Genomic DNA, 19,753 nt, shown 5'->3' on the forward strand with positions numbered 1-19,753 from the left:
AGAAGTTCCATTGCATCTCCACATATAAGCATATACATGTATATAACACATTCCTCTTAAAGGTAGAGAGGCTATGAGGAAGCAAAAGCTGAGAATGCAGATCATGAGAACTGCATTTACCCAGGGGAATGATTTGATTTCCCCAAATGTCCTTAAGGTTAAATAGTGACAACCTGTGATAGATGAAGAAAAGTCCATTTATTCTAGATGTGGCTTCTAATGGCAAAACCAGTCTATCAAGATGACGTAGAGCCATGCTGGTGTCACACAACTTAAAGGACATGAGCTTTGTTAAGCAAGTTACAGATGAGTGAGGGTCACAGGAAAACCTCTGTACATGGCTAAGTGGACAGCAGTGGAAAATTCCCTGGAAGATGGTGTATGGTTTGGAGCTCTGGGTGTACACTGTATGCTGGATTTATATCTTGAGTCAATAAAAACAGAAGAAATGCTCTATTTTAAGAATATATAGATCTGTTCACATATATTATCTATTCTTTCCATTCTTGTAATAAAGTTTTTCTTTTTTACATTTAAAAGTGGTATAAAATACATATAGCATCAGGCTATAATACCAGGTAAATCTAATCTACACACATATGAAGATTGTTCATTCTCAAAGAGCAATTCTAAGATAACACTCCTTCGGTTAGATTCATTCTTTCTAGCCAGGGTTAACATTACTTAATTATTTTTCATTTCTAGACCACATATCTCTCTTAGACAGTGAGGTTAACAGGATTTATTAAGATTTGTAAGGTCCAAAGTGTAAATAACATCTGTGTCACTGGCCATCTCAGTGAGTATGAATAAATACCAAAATTAACATGCTTATACTTTAAGTACTTGTGGTAATTTGAATGGATATCCACAATATATTCAGGATTTTATTAAAGTGTATAATTTATATCTGGGGGAGGTGTCACTGGGTGTATCTTGGATCCAATCCTAAGGTGTGGGTGTGGATCTGGAATTCCAGTCTAAACATATACAAAGTGCTTGAGCTTTGCCTGGGGTTCCTAATATGGGCTGATTTGCTTGTGGTGGGTTTTAGCTTTTTTCTCTGTTTAATTCTGTGAAATGGGGCCAACTTCTTCTGCCATTATGAAACTTCCCCTGGATTTGTAAGCTTCAAATAAATCCCTTCTTCCTCCCATAAACTGCGTCTGGTCTGGATGTTCATCTCAACAACCTGAGTCTGTCTGCTACAGAACTATTGATTCATTTCTCTAAATCAATGCCAGTTTGAAGCATTTAGACAAGAAGAGGTCAGAGTTTGGGACTGCTCATGTATTTCTTCCCTTATTTCATGGATTAGAGCTCTACAAGAGCTGTCTGTGATTGTACAAATATGGCTTTTTTTTTTTTTTTCTGAGAAACAACCAGGAACCCCTAGCTAGTTCTGAGATCATAGCCACTGCTCTCACAGATTTCCAAGTCAGATGAAAGAGATATGTGTCTATTTTTCAAAACCATGAATTTTCAACTTTTGGATACTAATTAATGACTGCTTCTGCAATGTTCTCACTAAGATAAATGAGGTTTTTACTCTCTTCCTTATGTGTTTAAAATTCTCTTGCATTTCTACACAGCAGCCCATTTTTCATGACCAGGAAAGTTTGAAACTTGAGCAGGGATACTTTTTACTCACAGTAAATCAATATGTGTCAAAATAGCAGAAAAGAAGGCAATATCTCTCGGTCTTTGGACCTGCCCTCACAGCAAGTCCCAGCAGACATACCAGGTTCCATCACTATAGCAACAGAGTTGTGGTGCTTCTTCTGCCCATTTGTTATGGTGAGTTGACTTTAACCACACAGGTATAATCTTGAAGAATTTTCATGGCAAAGAAAATAATTACCTGCATCAGTACCTTTCTATTGATCTGTGATGATTTAATTCAAAGGTATTACAAAGAAAGTAATTCCCTACCACTGCAACCTCCTCTTCTGACTTCCAACCAAAGTATTCATTGTCTAGTATTTGGGTTCCACAAACACTCATTTCCTATGCTCCAGAAGGAAAGCTGTCATTAAACTATGACAGGGTTCTCATGGCAGATATATCATTTTACCAAAATGCAGACATCTGCTTTGAAAATTCTGAAACAGTACTAATATGCTCTTTAAATATCTATGATTAGCAACAGAAGATCAGGCTGGCAATAAGGGAATTGCATTGAGTTCTAGTAGGAAGGTGCCAGAACAGTTAATGATATATGTCTTAAATTACATAAAGTTCTGAATCCTTTTGATAATCAGAAGAGACAATACAAAGCATCTTGAACAGCATTAACACCTGAAAATATTGTTCTGCTCATGACAACTATTTTTCTAAATATTTTATTTATATTTATTGATTTATTTGACAGAGAAAGAGGAAAGGAGAGAAAGAGAGAGAGACTGGGTGTCCCAGGGCCTCTAGCCACTGCAAATGAACTCCAGATGCATGTGCCCCCCTTGTGTATCTGGCTAACATGGGTCCTGGGGAATAGAACCTAGGTTCTTTGGCCTTGCAAGCAAATACCTTAACTGCTAAGCCATCCCTCCAGCCCATGACAACTATTTTAACATAGTTATAGTTAGTATATGTCCCTTTACATGAAGCAGTAATGATTTCACAACTGCAATGCCTTGGCATTCTGAGCACTGTCAGGAAAAAAAAGTCTGAGGAATAACTTTATAGTCCAGTTTTAAATATGGCATAAAATTGTACAGATTGCCTACAAAGACTAATCTTGTGAATAAAAGAGTAGCATTTCATGGGCACACTATGAGAGGAAGCTAGGAGTGGAGGTATGCTGGGGTCAGGATGTGAACTTTACACTGACACTTACTTGAGCTCTTACATACTCCAAGCTTTTGTGTTTTATTTTACCTATAACAAAAAGGTAGAAAACCATTACCCAGCTTTATAGAAGAGAGGATTCTGTCAGATAATGTATGAAGTACTCAAAAATATCTAGACCAAAAGGATTCATTAAATTTTAGTGGTCATTCCTACAAAGATTTTATACCATTTCCTTGGGAATTGTTATTTCTAAATGCAACTTTAAGGCAGAATTGAGGCACAGTCAGCACTCCTTCTTAGTAAGGACCTTGAAATTCACTTATTTTCATAGTGGTAAGCAAGTTCTAGACAACTTTTTTCCTATATACTCCTGAGTTTCAAGGTTTTTAAAATTTTTTTTAAATATATTTTATTTATTTATTTATTACAGAGAAAGAGATAGAGTGAAAGAGAGAGGGAGAGAATGGGTGCACCAGGGCCTCCAGCCACTGCAAACCAACTCCAGATGGTTGCACCCCCTTGTGCATCTGGCTTACATGGAACCTGGAGAATTGAACCAGGACCCTTTGGCTTTGTAGGCAAATGCCTTAACTACTAAGCCATCTCTCCAGCCTTCAAGCTGTTTTTTCTTTATTATTATTATTATTATTATTATTATTATTATTATTATTTCATTTATTTGAGAGAAAATGACAGAGAGAGAGAGAGAGAGAGAGAGAGAGAGAGAGAGAGAGAGAGAGAGAGAGAGAATGAGAGAATGGGCATGCTAGGGCCTCCAGCTGCTGCAAACGAATTTCACCACCTTGTGCATCTGGCTTACGTGGGGCCTGGGGAATTGAACCTGAGTCCTTTGGCTTTTCAGGTAAGCACCTTAAAGGCTAAGCCATCTCTCAAGTACCAACAAGTGGTTTTTAAAGCTGCATCAACTCACAATATCTACCCCATAATTTTTTTTTCTGGGTTATGCTCAAGAAAGAAAGAAGGAAGGAAACATTTGTGTGGTTAAATAAATATTTGGGATTACTATTCAGGACAGTCCTCTCTTGTAGACTAATGACAACATTAGTATATTGAAGTCTTTAAGAAATTCCAGGTTTAAAAAAATGTGTTACTTAGTGGCAAAGAACATTTAATATGAGAGGTAACTTCCTAGGGTTTGAATCATAATTCCACCACTCATTAACGTGGATCTTTCAGAAAACAGAATTTAGACAAGGTGTTTGATATGTAGCCCATGCCATAATGGCTTTAATTCCTCTGTGTCGCTGACTTTTGCCTTCTATTCAAAATCTTCCTGCCTTAGTCTTATCAGTACTTGGGTTACACATCTGTTCCACCTTGGCCAGCATCTGTAATTTGGAAAATTCTCATGCTGTGTCTCAACTTCCTCAATGTTAATGGGAATGGCAACAAGGTCTTCCACAGTCAGATAATGACTTACAATGACACATGCCAGTATTCAGAAGAGATGAGCACAGTCAATGGTCAGTAACTACAGTCATTTAAAATGTTGCTCAAGCTCTGCAGTATGTCAGTCTTTACAGATTCCTGAGGTGTTTACCAGATCATTCTTTAGATTAGACTTTGGGCAATCCCAATTGCTATGTTAAGGTAATGCAGGTTGCACCTCAACTAAAAACAATGTTCCTCACATTAATATCCAGGAAACTAACAGGCAAATTCAGCTATGTAAATAATCACAGGATCCCTCAAGGAGATCTTCTGCCAAGGCAGCCTAGGGCAGCATGCAGACTGTGCCCCACAAAGGTATACTCTCTGCAGCCATCTGAACCTTCCCAAATACTAGCACAGGTTTTTCCAAGCAGTCCATCACCTGGTATTTCCAGGTCAAGAACTATGGAGCCCTAAAAGCATGGGGCAGCAAATGGTTAAAGCTCTAATGATACTTATACAGAAGGCTTGGGTACACGGGGCTAACTGACTGGGTCTGCATAGAAAGTACATTAACTGAAAGAGTTGAATTCATGTTCAAATGTTTCCTAGTGCCCATCCTCAACAAAAATCACATTTCAAAGTACAAATAAAACAGGAATGATGATAAATATTAAGAGCTTTATCCAAATGTGACAGTTGGTCTTCAATGTCACCTAGAGTAGATTCTGAATGCCCAGGAGGCATACCTCTGGGAGCATCTATGAGGCTGTTTCCAGAAAGCTGTAACTGAAAAGCAAAGACCGCCCTGAAGGCACCCCATTGGCTGGGATCTCAGACTGAATTAAAAGAGAAAAGAGTAAAAAATAGAAAGTCTGATAAGCACTACATTCTCCTTTCTCTGCCTCCTCATCTTCACCGATGTGAAAAAGCCACCCGTTTACCCATCTCCCTGCCACAAAGGCCATGTCCCCTCAAACCATGACCAGAATGAATCTTTCCTCCATGAAGCCAATTTCCATAAGTCACAGCAATGAAGATAATATCTCCTCAATGAAGGAAAAATATGTAACAAGTTCATGACAAAATGTAAAATTATCACTGGTCTAAATCACAACCAAGCTGTAATACATGCCTTGCCTTCCTCCAGAAGGAAGAAGCTTAGCAGAAAGGTGACTGCCTGGAAAGCCTCAGAGGACTTTATCTCCTTTCAGGTTTGAAATTGAACCAGGGTTTGAGGTCATATTTTCACTTTCCCCATCAAAAATAACTACAGAAGAAAAATCTTCATGCATAATTCTGCATCCTCAGCAATTAAAAAATATTTTCCATTACCCCATTCTGTTCATGCCTTTGTCACATAACATTTCTAATAAGCTATTTCACTTGTGATTGAAAAGTTTATATCTTAAGCATTTTCCCCAATAATACATCAAGAACTTTACAATGATAGTGGTTTGAATGTCAAATGCCCTCCCTAAGCTCATGGGTTTGAACACTTGGTCCCCAGTTGGTGGTGCTTTAGGAGGTAAAGCCCTGCTAGAGGAAGTGTGTCAGTGGAGGAGGGCCTTGTGGTTTTAGTGCAGCCCTGCTTGCTGTTCTAGCTTCTTCTCTGTTGATGTGACAATGTGATTACAGCTTCTTGCCTTTGCCATACTTCCACTAAAATGGACTCTACACTATGGAACTACAAGCCCAAATAAAACTTTTCCTTCCATACACTGCATTTGATCAGGTAACAAATTACAGCAATGATATAATATAACTCATATAACCCTAATGTTAATTTTCCTTCATGATCAGACATATAAGGGATTTATGGTTGTGTGGCATTATAGCAAATCTCTTCCAACATATGGTTCCTAAAGACCAGTATTTATCAAGCTTCAGGACATTCCTGCACCACACAGTGACTGGTCAGACACAGAAGGCTACACACTATCCTTGGAGTCTCTGATTCAGTAAGTCCTGGGGTAACACAAGAACTTGCATTCCTTCCTTCCTTCTTTCCTCCCTTCCTCTTCCTCTTTCCCTCCCTCTCTCCCTCCCTTTCTTTTTTTTTCTTTCTTTTTTTTTTTTTTTGAGAGACAGAGACAGATTAGATATATAAATGATAGATAGATAGACAGACAGACAGACGGCGGGGAGGGGAAGGGAGAGAAGGTGTGTGCCAGGCGCTTCTAGCCACTGCAAATTAACTCCAGATACATGTTTCACTTTGTGCATCTGGCTTAATGGGGAATCAATCCCTGGTCCTTAAGATTTGCAAGCAAGGATCTTAACCACTGAGCTATTTCAAGAACCTGCATTTCTAGCAGGTCCCAAGATGGTAGTGATGTGGCTCATCCATCAACACTGCGCAAATCAGAGTTAGATTCCACACAAGGACTCTAGTCACCAATTAGGGATGAGAAGCCAACTAGGAGGATATTTTTATGTCATCTGAGGTGTTTGTGAATCCCTTCTACTAAGCCCACATAGACTTGTATTGCCAATTGACTTCTCCATAGTGTGAAGCCCCCTTAGAAGCCAAGGAACTGAGTGAGAAAGGAACAGGAAATACTTACTCTTCTCCAGGAAATAAAAACACAAGGCCTGAAATATCTCTATTTACATTTCAAAGAAATATATCATGGCTGATAGGAAATAGTCTGTTATTACACAAATCAGAAAGGAGGTTCTATCCTCATCACATAAGCTCTGAAACATCTGAATATGTATACATTAAAGGACAGTAAATTGGTATTCATAGAATGAATGCCAGTTTGCATTTGGAAGGTACAGGCCAAAATTCTGGCTTTGAGCAATTTCTGTTGTTCAGCTATAAATAACAAAAATCACATTTGGGTGGGAATATTAATATGTGTGTATAAAACCAAAGTCAAAAACGTCAGTCAATTCTCCTTTCAACTACAGATTCTTTACATAAAGGTAGAGATCAGTTTCCCACCTATAAATAGAGATGCAGGCATGCAAGCATATACACATCTACACAAGCAAGTAGCTGTAGTTGCATAAGTACACACTGCCGTAGAAGACATAATTGTTCATACATTGGTTTCTAGAAATTCACCAATAAATCTTACATTATTGAGCAAAGATATCTCTGCATAAAATGTCTCCCTGGGAACATGTGCCCATTCTAATATACTTTTCTTTCTCATTATTTTACTTTGAATATACAAAGAGATAATATGGTCATGTGTATGCCTAACCACAAAGCAATATACATGCAAGCAAAGTGACTGGGTGTCATCTATCAACCTTAGAAGGTGGCGAGTGATGAAAGTGTTAACTCTAGCTTATGAAATAATTCTGTATTTATGACTTCTAAGGGCTACTTATTTCTAAGCTTTGTTTATAACTGTGTTATATTTTATTTAAGTATCTTATTTATTTGAGAGAGAGAGAGGCAAAGACAGAGAGAATGGGTGCTCCACAGCCTCCTAGCCACTGCAAACGAACTCCAGACACATGTACCACTTTGAGCATGTGGTTTACATGGGTTCTGGGTAATAGAACCTGGGTCTCAAGGCTTCACAGGCAAATGCCTTAACCACTAAGCCCAACTCTCCAGCACAACTGTTTCATTTTAAGTAATAGTAAGGTCAGAAGTTTTAAATAACAGTATATGACCCTTCATTGTTCTTGGAATTTGACTGGCTCATCATGACTAAGGAGGGTTGGTGATATTCAGGACATATAGAGAACTCAAGGAAAATGGTAAGCTATCCTACTGGTTCACTGTATGCATATTTTATAGAATAATATCTATAAATGCATGCATGCAGACATAGCCATATTAGTTTGATAAGGCTGGAGAGATAGCTTAGTGGTTAAAGAGCTTTTCAGAAAAGCCAAAGGACCCAGGTGTGATTCCCCAATATCTGCATACAGCCAGATCAACAAGATGGCACATGTATCTGGAGTTCATTTGCAGTGGCTAGAGGCCCTAGCATACTCATTCTCTTTCTCTATCAGCCTCTCTCTCTCTCTCTCTCTCTCTCTCTCTCTCTCTCTCTCTCTCTCTCTCAAATAAATAAAATATTTTTAAAAGGTGTGACAAAGATTAGAACTTGAGGAAGACACTGTGAGGTGGTCATTTACCTCCTATGTATGAGAATTTAACAACAGGAAATTGTGGATAATTCAGAAGTTAAAAGGAAAAAAAAAAAGATGAAATATGACCAACAATGACCCCACAAGGTCAATGCCTCTGAGATTTTGGACAGCAAATGGTAATTCCTCACAATGAGTTAAAGCAGAGACACCATTAGTTATATATAGTCCCAGCCATCCATAGATCAAAAGTACCAAAGTGTGTGCATATCCACAAGCATGTGCAGTTTGCCCATGTGACCTAAGGGAGGGCATAGAGAAAATGTGTGATAATAGTTCATCTGGGGTGCCCAGGAATTTAGTTCCTAAGCCTCTATGAATAATCAAGAGATGAGAAGAGAATATTTTCCACCACCAGGATATAAATAGACTCCTAGTAGCAAAAAATGTGTAGTTTCTTCTATAAGCAAATAATTTTGCTATCCAACTTAGGTCATGATAGAAAATTTCCTTTAAAAATTAAATTGTTTAAAGTATCAATCTTTACATGAAATGTGCTACAAAATCAGTTCAACTGTATGTGACCAGTACAAAAATTAAGAAAGTAAGTGGTTAAATTCCACTGAAAAACAGCTGCACTCATGTTCAAAAGCCTGATGCCATGCTCCGCCACAGCACGGCCTCACAGGCAGACCCAGAGCTTCAGAGAGGAAGCTGAGGGTGCAGTGTGCTCCAATGCACTAGTCACTGTTACTGATTACAGTGCTATCACTGAGGGGTTTGATGCCTTTTCAGTAAAAGTGTAAGATTAAATTCCTCAACAAACCATATATGATACAACTCTTCAATAATAAAACATTCCTGAAAAGAAAACTGGGTTATCAAAAATCTCACATGTTAAATGCTACAAAGCATTTTCTTTTTCTTTCTTTCTTTCTTTTTTTTTTTTTTTTTTTTGGTTTTTCAAGGTAGGGTTTCACTCTAACTCAGGCTGTCCTGGAATTAACTATGTAGCCTCAAGTGGCCTCAAATTTACAGCAATCCTCCTACCTCTGCTTCATGAATGCTGGGATTAAAGGAGTGTGTCACCATGCCTGGCTCTAGCATTTCTTTATAAATATGAATATTAAATTCTTTGACATTTAAAACTGTTTTTGTTTGTAGATCCTAGATTACCTTTGAGGAAAACTGTGTAATATAGTAATCATGAGTTTATTAACATTTCTATCATAAAAAGGAATTACTGTTTAATAAAGCCCTTTGTTTTGATTGGAGGCTCTGGGGTCTAATATTCTCATGGAGGCTGCTTCTCAACTGAGAGAGATTAGCTTGGCAAAATTTTAATATATCCATGAAGATTCTAAGTCATATTTACTTAATATGGCTAAGTAAAAGCAGGCAGTTGGGTTTTAAAAAATGCCTGGCAGCCTTGTAGTAAAGAAAGGACAAGCCAGCAACTCAGCTAACTAACTGCCTGTCCTGGTGAGCTTTCCCAAGATATATAGGAAAACACTGGTAACAGATTTGTACAGAATTTTTGCTGTCATTTCTTGGCAGAACAACAATTGCTACCCAGAGTTTTAAAATCAGTAAACACTATCCTGAAATTGAGTAAAAACACAAGTTATGGACATATGTTAAGGTTAAATTATGATAGCACTTTTCCTTGAGTACATAGTAAAGAAGTTTAAAAAGGTGACAGACCTGTCATACAAATGTTTCAGTTAGAAGTTGAAATAAGAAACTTTCACACTGACAGCACTTCTACTGGGCCACTGCAGATGAGAATGACAGGAGATACCCATGACCAAGTCTTTCCAGGTAAGAAGCACGATGTTTTGAAATTTTTAAAGTGATAAAAGAATGTATCTCCTTTGAGTAATAGTCTCTGGTCTTCAGGAAATAGCTAAGACAAAAAATACTTTATTAACTGAAGATTTGTTGGAATACATAAATTACACTTTCATTTTAAGGGTAATTCATTGTCTTAGAAAAACTCACAAACTTAATTTTGGGAGGATAAACAATGGATTCATCACAATGCAGATTCTGGGAGAACAGCCTGACCTTACAGGGTCACCCACTAGCACTTAGAAGTGCTGCTGATTTAAAGCAGGGCCACTGTGAAATGGGCACAGACTCACTCATCAGCCATCAGTCAGCCAACTATGGCAAGTTGGCATCTGTGCTGAGCTTTCACCCTCATGTTAAGTGTAAGAAACCACACTGAGATGACAGGAGCCAGTAAGATAGTCTCCATACCATAATGTATATAAGACCAGAGAAGGGCCATTTCTACTGCATTGTATTGAAATAAAATGATTAAATGAAAGAAGGGCATGTTAATTTTTACATTATAGTGACATCTGTGATCCTTGTGTGTTTGTGCACATGTAGAATACAGTTGTATCCATTCATCCTGTTATAGAACATTGTAACTTTCTCTACCCTTGAACATGTTCATCCCTAGCAGCTCCATTCCATCTGTTAAGTACCAGAGGGACTTGTCACATTTCCCATCATTTCCCTTACTCATGTTCAGAATATTCTTATAAAGGACACGGTAGCGAGGGAAAAGAGAATGTTACCCTGATGAAGAGGATCTTTTCTCCCACTCGGTATCTCCCTTGGGACAGCCGCTCCACACAGAACTTGTTTGGGCATCTGCAAGGAGGGTCTTCAGAAATTCTTCTCACCTGAAACATGAGAACAAGCAAGTTCATGCTTCCCTTCAAGTTATATAATATGTATTATATAATATATATGATAGCCTCTAATTTGTGAATAAGATGAATGTGCATGTCTTTTTTGATGCTGCCCTTCATCCCAATGTCTTCTTCTCTTCGACTAAACAAGCAACAGACTCACAGCAATAATCTGTGTTTCCAGGAAAAATCTCCACAGAAGAAACCAACTTACAATGCCTGAATTTGAGAAGGTACACAAAACTCATTTAGATTCTTAATAAGTTGACAAATTCTCTAAAGATGTCAAGGAACAAGGAAAGTTTTAATACCATTAATCAGAACAGCCAGCCATTATTGAGGAGAGAATTGAGGTAACTCAGATTACTATAAACAGAAACATGTAATTTCCAGTACTGCAACTAGCAACATACACACACACCCACACCCCCCCACACACACACACAGGGAGCCAGTGTCTCAAAGAACCAAGTACACTCTCACAGCTATTCTATCATCAATCACAGTGAAGGATCGTGGAATCCATCGAAGTGATCAGCAGAGATACAAGAAATTCCATGCACAGAATACAGCTAGTCATAAGATATCCATGTCTGTCATAAGCAACAGCATAGGTGAATATGGAGGGCATATATTTAGTGAAATAATACATGCTCAAAAACTACACTTCTGCCCAGTTGTCTTCTGGCTGGTGGCAGCTGCTGGGCCCTGTGTGCCTGCAGTGTGCGTAGGTCTGGACTCCCAGTGGTCTGTTCTCTGGTGGCTCATGTGGGGTGGCTAGGACCCAGTGCAGTGAGAGTAGGCCCATGCTTCTTGTTCCCCAGGGGACGGGCTGGGTACTACCAGATCCCCACACAGGGCTTTTTGAGGCAGGCTCATGAGCAGGGATTAACCTACAATCATCTCAACCCCCAACTCGTGACCCAGGTAGGTCACATAACCACAGTGACTAAGATTTAAACCCCCAAGTGGGAACCTTGCTGTCCGCTCACCCTGACTCTCACCAGCTTCCATAGCCAAGCCTACTACCAAGAACCAGGAAGCAAGGACCAGAAAGTCAACAGGACCCTTCCTGGTCACTGAGTGGGCCAGGTACTCCCGGGCCCAACCTCAATTCCCAGGAAAGTGAATACACAAGAAAGACCCACTCAGGCTCAAGAGCACCCAAACAAAACTTATCAATACACCACCTTCTCACTCCTACCTTGATCGCACCTGAATAAGGCAAGCAATGCACATTCCACAAGAGATACTAATTGCCACAGTCCTGACAAAACAAGACAATGATCTCAAAATGGACAAACCCAATGCAAAAAAAAAAAAAAGAATGCAAGACACCAAGACAAAATATCACCACCTAGTTCACCTAGCGTCATAATGGATGCCTCCATTACAAAAAAAAAAAAAAAAAAAAAAAAAAAGAATGCAAGACACCAAGACAAAATATCACCACCTAGTTCACCTAGCGTCATAATGGATGCCTCCATTACAAACACAGAGGAAATCCAGCCTTACAGTCCCAAATGAAGGAATGGCAATTATATTCAACAATCTTAATGAGGCCATGAACAAAAGGCTAGAAGAATTAGTTGAGAACTGAAATTAACAATTCACAAAGTTTAAAGCATGGCTGAATAAAGAAAACCAACAGAAAGAATTCAGGAAAGAATGCAAAGCATAGCTGAAAAAAATGGAAAACAATCAAAAATAACAATAGAAGGATAAAGGAAATGGAGGAGAAACAACAAATAAATGATCTCCACAGGCAGAAGAATAAACTCAATGAAGATATAATCAAATACAGAAATGAACTCCAACAAACTAGCAAATCTAATCAAGAAATAAATTTGGAATGACACCAAGAGATGGAGATGCTGCAAAGAAATGTAATAGTAACAACAAACTTTTAAAAGGATCCCAAGAAAGCCTCACCAATAGAGTAGATGCAGGGTGAGTGCAAACAGCCTGTGATACCATGTTTCCCCCATCCCTAAGGAGACTGACTGAGGCTTCTTGGTCCCCACAGTGAATATCAATAACCAATTAATACCAATAATCAAGGACCCTCAGCGGAATTCGGATGGAAAGAGGGGGGTCTATGTGTGCAACCCTTTTATTAAATAATCAATAAATTTACAAAAGAAAAATAAACATTTTTTTAAAAATCCACATTTCTGATGACATTGTTTTATTATAAAATATTAAGGAAGGTCTCAATGTAGATAGTAGGGTTGTGGCTACTCGAGATGGAAGGTTGTGGAGTGGGGGATGTGAGTCCATGGATGTCAAAGGGTATATCTCTACAGTTGGATACAAAGAATAAGTTCAAGAAATACAATATGTAGTTTACTCACTAAAGCTATAATGGCATGTTCCTCTTGAAACTGTGAAGAGAATGGCTAATACATTTCCTCACCACATAATGAAAGACATGTGAAATGTTATGTTCCTTAATTGGCAGGGTTTACCAATTCTACAATGTATACTTAAACACATCCTGGTATGATGTTTTATACATATATAACCTGTGAATTGAAAAACAAAACCTTAGACAATTAGATGAAACTGAAGGATCTTCCCTTGGCATTTTTATGAACAGGTATAAATCACTGAAAATCATAAGGATATTCTTCCTATTCTTGGAAAATTCATTCAGTTTTTGTAATCCTTGAAAGTTTTAGAATATGTTTAAATGAGGAAGAAAAAAGTTATAGACAATCCAGAGTAACCAAGCTATCACACATATTCAATGTCAGACATTGTTCTCACATTTTCTCATGACCATTAATCAGATGTTAGCCGCTATCATCTTGTATGATATGTTAAGCCAACATGGTCAACATGGATGTTCCTCGATAGATGCAGCAGTTTACTTTACTAAGGCTTGTAAGTTAGATCTCCAGCTGCCTGGCTGAAAGATGTGTCTCTGTACGTGGCTCCTAGGGTCTAGCCCTAAGATGTGTTTGGGGGCAAATCTAAATTCCAGCCTAAGGTATGCAGACTGAGTTCTGCCTGGGTTCCCCGCTGTTCAGCAATCAGTTTTTGCTCTTGCTTTTGTGATAAGTTTTCTCTTTTTCACCATTATGGAACTTCCCCTGGATCTGCATGCTTCAATAAATCTTGTTCCTCCCATAAACTGTCTGGTCTGGAGGTTCATCCCAGTAACATGGAGGTGACTACAACAGTCAATATATATAAAATTCATAGTCCCTACAGTTTTACCATCATAGAAAAACAGCCATTATTCTAAATAGTACAATGTCTAAATCCACCAGCATTCTAGTAAGCAAAGACTGCTAGAAGAGTAATACTTCAACTCCTTACATGTTAGAAATGAATTAAACAATAGTACTGCTAGAATATGGAAGGTTCCAGACAGTATGAAAGCAATGGATATTGAAGGGAAAGGAAGAAATGGTAGAAGAATGCAAGGACAGATGTATCTTAAAAATAACCCAATGATAGCTTATTGAAGGAACACCATATATCTACCTAAACTTAATCATATTTGAGAGAACTCTATGCTTATGGATATAAACCTCTCCCCTCTCTAAGTTAGAGAGAATTCAGACAAAGGATTGTGAATGGTGCAGAAGTCTAGCAGAGTCACAGTTCAGGGCCGCTGTCAGGTTTTTGGCATAAGCCAGCAGAGGTCCATGTGTGAATAAAGGCTCTCTTCCTCTCTCTGAAGCGGATTTTGTTTGATTACACTCACTGACTCACTAATTCCTATAACAGGCACACTGAGAACATGTAAGTCCAACATTGTTTGGGGGATGAAAGAACATGAGAACCATGTTCAGAAATGCATTTCATCAACCCCGTCTCCCCTCCCCAAAGCTGAAGCCAGGGGCATTTCTGTGGTCACACTGTGGTGGTTACTGGTGATCATGATCATGTCCTAGTTTGGCTTGGTTCCCTCAGACTAAAACATTTTTTTAAAATCTGTGATATTTAAAGTATAATGCCTTAAATGAAAAACAAATGTTCAGGCTGGAGAGATGGCTTAGTGGTTAAGTGCTTGCCTTTGAAGCCTAAGAACCCTGGTTCGAGGCTCAATTCCCCAGGACCCACATAAGCCAGATGCACAAGGTGGTGTATGCTTCTGGAGTTCGTTTGCAGTGGCTGGAGGTCCTGGCGCGCCCATTCTCTCTCTCTCTCTGCCTCTTTTTCTCTCTGTCTGTCACTCTCAAATAAACAAATAAAAATAAACGACAAAAAAAAACAAATGTTCAATAAATGGCCTTCAGAGATATAAATGAGCAGAATGATGACATGGAAATATTTGAGTCAGAACAGAGCTGAGCTTGAAGCACTTAGAGATGACACTCTGCATTGTAAGGGAACTACCGTTAAGTCAGTGACTAGGCCGTGGATGTGACTTCTGAGTTTCCCACTGTGCTACAGTGGTTACTCTAAACCATGACGCGCAGAAGTAAGCAATGGTGATGCCATGCCCTTCCAAAGACAGAGAAGCACACTGGGCTGGAGCTGGGCCACAGGCCAGTGAAGGTGCTGCTGTGCTGCTCTCGGAGAATCGGGCATCCTTCTCTACATGGCTTGTTAACACATGTTGGTAAACAGGCCCACCATCCTTCAAGAACAAAGCAGGACGACAGAAAGAGGCGAGGCAGGTAGGGAAGAAAACTTTGGTCCCTCAAAAGATCAGACAGCCAGAAGCAAGGCCCACGGCAGCATAAATCCTACAATCTCTACTTAATGGAGCACTTGCCTCTCTCTACTAAGAAATAACTATCACAAACCCACAAGTAAAGCATTCTTCAGCAAACCACAGGCACTGCCAGGGTTACATGAAGAATAGCACAGGAAACATTTATGTGGAGTCGCCTGCCCTCTCCTTGTGCCCCACTCAGTACAAAAAGTGACCGATTTTAAAACCAAGGGTTTTTTTTTTTTTTTTTGAAGTTTTGTGGCAGAAATGGAAGAGATAAGGCCAGACTGGGGGCAGTGGGAACACACTGTTAAGTAAAGAGTGACTGATGGCATAGGCGCTTCTTATGTTACTGAGAGACAGGACTGTCTGCTAGGTGCTATTTCCTTGTGTCCTGTTGGCTAGGAACCCAGCTAGTCTGTGCAGCAATGGGATTTGAAAAGGAGCCTGATGACTTAGAATTACACTATCTCTCATCCCCAGACTGAGGAGGCTGATGGAGAAGAGGAAGAAAGTGTGAATGGGTTTCTTAGAACTGCATTCAACTCACGTGTGAAAGCTAGCTCCACACAAGGGAATGCAGAGAGAGCTGGGGCCAGCCTCTCCACTTATCGGGTTGAATCATTCTATCCGGACATCTGGAGAATAAATTAACCTGAATGGATCTCACTGTGTTTCTTTCATGATATCTTGATTAAGGAAGGTGGGCTGTACTATCCACATAAAAGGTCACCTATTTCCCTCACTATTCCCGTAAGAATCAAACAAGAAAATGTGAGAAAACAATGGAGGTTTTAACACTGGCTGCTGCAGAAACCCTTCAGTGGAATATGAAGTGGAACACAGGTCTTCTCTTCCTCTCTTTATTTTTATTTCCTGGATCTTTTCTTCATTTCTCTGTATCCTTGGCTGTGGTGGCTTGATTCAGGCGTCCCCCATAAACTTAGGTGTTCTGAATGCTAGGTTCCCAGCTGATGGATATTTGGGAAGTAATGCCTCCTGGAGGGAGTGTATTGTTGGGGGCGGGCTTATGGGCTTTATAGCCAGTTTCCCCATGCCAGTGTTTGGCACACCCTCCTGTTGCTGTGGTCCACCTTACGTTGGCCAGGGGGTGATGTCCACCCTCTGCTTATGCCATTGTTTTCCCCTGCCATCGTGGAGCTTCCCCTCGAGCCTGTAAGCCAAAATAAATCTCTTTTTCCCAGAAGCTGCCCTTGGTTGGGTGATTTCTAACAGCAATGCGACCCGGACTGCAACATTGGCCTTATTTCCTTTTCCTTTTTTCCTTTTCTTTTCTTTTTACTATAACATAAAATAAAATGACCTTGGGCAAAATAGCCACAGGTACTGCAAAAAAGCCTTTGTTTTATGTCTTTATGCACATGAAGTACATCAATTTCAATTCATAACTGCAATATATGCCTGTGAAGATATGGATGTCATGGGGACTACTTCCTTTTTATATTAGATATATGAAAGTCTAATTTACATCAGTATTAAGGCTCATGTTATATTCCACTGTCTCTTAAATAAAACATTTCAGTAAAGAACTACCACCTAAACAGCATGCAAACAACTCAATGAGGCTTTCTCAGACATAGATTGAGGGAAACGATAAGAAATTTCTTCAGTCAAATAAATTCAAAGAATTCCGGGTCAACCAAGATTCAATGGTGAAATGCAACAGAGCCCGTGATGTCCCAAAGTGCAGTTGTAACCTCAAAGCAGAATCAACAGGAAGCTGGTTTTCTTAAGTGAACTTAGCCAGGGACACATTTTATCCCTCAGGGCACCTGGAGGTGGAGCATTTCTTGGTATTACTTTAGAAGAGCTTGTCTAAGGGATTGCAGAACACAGTGTTCTGAGGGCAGAAGCACAGGTGTATCCAGTTTTCATACTTCCATGCTAAGTTAAATTTCTTCTCTTACACCAACTGTTGTATTCTCCAACTCCAGTAACTTCATCTGGACTGCACTTCATTACTTTAAGATAGGAGGCAGAGCCTAGAATCACCCAGTCACTGCATGCTGTCTACAGAAGGGCTGTACCTATGGCTTTATTTTTTCTGGGTTGGAGCACTAATAAGATTTCCCTTAATCCCTCTTGTACTTCTTCCACCACCTTCTGGTCCTCTCTGTGTTTATCCCCTTCCCAAGGATAAAGATGGCTAGCTATGAGACAAACTGCTGATAAAAAGGAAGAATTCGTGCAACTTTTTCCTGGACCACATACATGGCTTCAACTGTCACCCTCTCTTCTCTTGGCAAGATTTCACCAGAACTGGAAATGGCATATTTCTAGAAAGCATGACCAAGTAGGGAGAGGAAGAGAGAAAGTTGTAAAATTGTATCCTTAATAATTTAGCCAGTTAGCATGGACCTGGGTAGATGGATGAGCCTGAAAAAAATGTGACACTACTCACGGCATCATCCAGTGATACCCACACTGCAGACGGAAAGTGTGACAAAAGACTACTCCACTACACACAGCATCATCCAGTGATACTCCCACTGCAGACAGGAAGTGTGACAAAAGACTACTCCACTACTCACGGCATCATCCAGTGATACCCCACTGCAGACAGGAAGTGTGATAAAAGACTACTCCACTACTCACGGCATCATCCAGTGATACCCCACTGCAGACAGGAAGTGTGACAAAAGACTACTCCACTACTCACGGCATCATCCAGTGATACTCCACTGCAGACAGGAAGTGTGACAAAAGACTACTCCACTAATCACAGCATCATCCAGTGATATTCCCACTGCAGACAGGAAGTGTAACAAAAGACTACTCCACTACTCACAGCATCATCCAGTGATACCTGACTGCAGACAGGAAGCATGACAAAAGACTACTCCACTACTCACAGCATCATCCAGTGATACCCCACTGCAGACAGGAAGTGTGACAAAAGACTACTCCACTACTCACAGCATCATCCAATGATACCTGACTGCAGACAGGAAAGAGGAAAAAAGACTACTCCACTACTCAGGGCATCATCCAGTGATACCCCACTGCAGATGGGAAGTGTGACAAAAGACTCCTCCACTACTCACAGCATCATCCAGTGATACCTGACTGCAGACAGGAAGCGTGACAAAAGACTACTCCACTACTCACAGCATCATCCAGTGATACCTGACTGCAGACAGGAAGTGTGACAAAAGACTACTCCACTACTCACAGCATCATCCAGTGATACCCCACTGCAGATGGGAAGTGTGACAAAAGACTACTCCACTACTCACAGCATCACCCAGTGATACCTGACTGCAGACAGGAAGCGTGACAAAAGACTACTCCACTACTCACAGCATCATCCAGTGATACCTGACTGCAGACAGGAAGTGTGACAAAAGACTACTCCACTACTCACAGCATCATCCAGTGATACCCCACTGCAGACAGGAAGTGTGACAAAAGACTACTCCACTACTCACAGCATCATCCAGTGATACCTGACTGCAGACAGGAAGTAGGAAAAAAGACTACTCCACTACTCACGGCATCATCCAGTGATACCCCACTGCAGATGGGAAGTGTGACAAAAGACTACTCCACTACTCACAGCATCATCCAGTGATACCCCACTGCAGACAGGAAGTGTGACAAAAGACTACTCCACTACTCACAGCATCATCCAGTGATACCTGACTGCAGACAGGAAGTAGGAAAAAAGACTACTCCACTACTCAGGGCATCATGCAGTGATACCCCACTGCAGATGGGAAGTGTGACAAAAGACTACTCCACTACTCACAGCATCATGCAGTGATACCCCACTGCAGATGGGAAGTGTGACAAAAGACTACTCCACTACTCACAGCATCATCCAGTGATACCTGACTGCAGACAGGAAGCGTGACAAAAGACTACTCCACTACTCACAGCATCATCCAGTGATACCTGACTGCAGACAGGAAGTGTGACAAAAGACTACTCCACTACTCACAGCATCATCCAGTGATACCCCACTGCAGACAGGAAGTGTGACAAAAGACTACTCCACTACTCAGGGCATCATCCAGTGATACCCCACTGCAGACAGGAAGTGTGGCAAAAGACTACTCCACTACTCACAGCATCATCCAGTGATACCCCACTGCAGACAGGAAGCGTGACAAAA

At 40.1% G+C, this 19,753-nt stretch overlaps 1 protein-coding gene across 7 annotated transcripts in view; it reads right to left on the reverse strand.

The window, feature by feature from the left end:
• Gas2 (growth arrest specific 2) overlaps window positions 1–19,753 on the reverse strand; it is a 131,681-nt gene that overhangs the window by 37,884 nt on the left and 74,044 nt on the right. For all 7 annotated transcript variants that reach the window (XM_045146398.1, XM_045146400.1, XM_004650818.2 and 4 more), the window contains one exon: window positions 10,830–10,937. In XM_045146398.1, the coding sequence (XP_045002333.1) occupies window positions 10,830–10,937 (108 nt within the window). The remainder of the gene's footprint in view (window positions 1–10,829; window positions 10,938–19,753) is intronic.

This window comes from Jaculus jaculus, chromosome 3 (genome assembly GCF_020740685.1).
Source record: "Jaculus jaculus isolate mJacJac1 chromosome 3, mJacJac1.mat.Y.cur, whole genome shotgun sequence".
NCBI lineage: Eukaryota > Metazoa > Chordata > Mammalia > Rodentia > Dipodidae > Jaculus > Jaculus jaculus.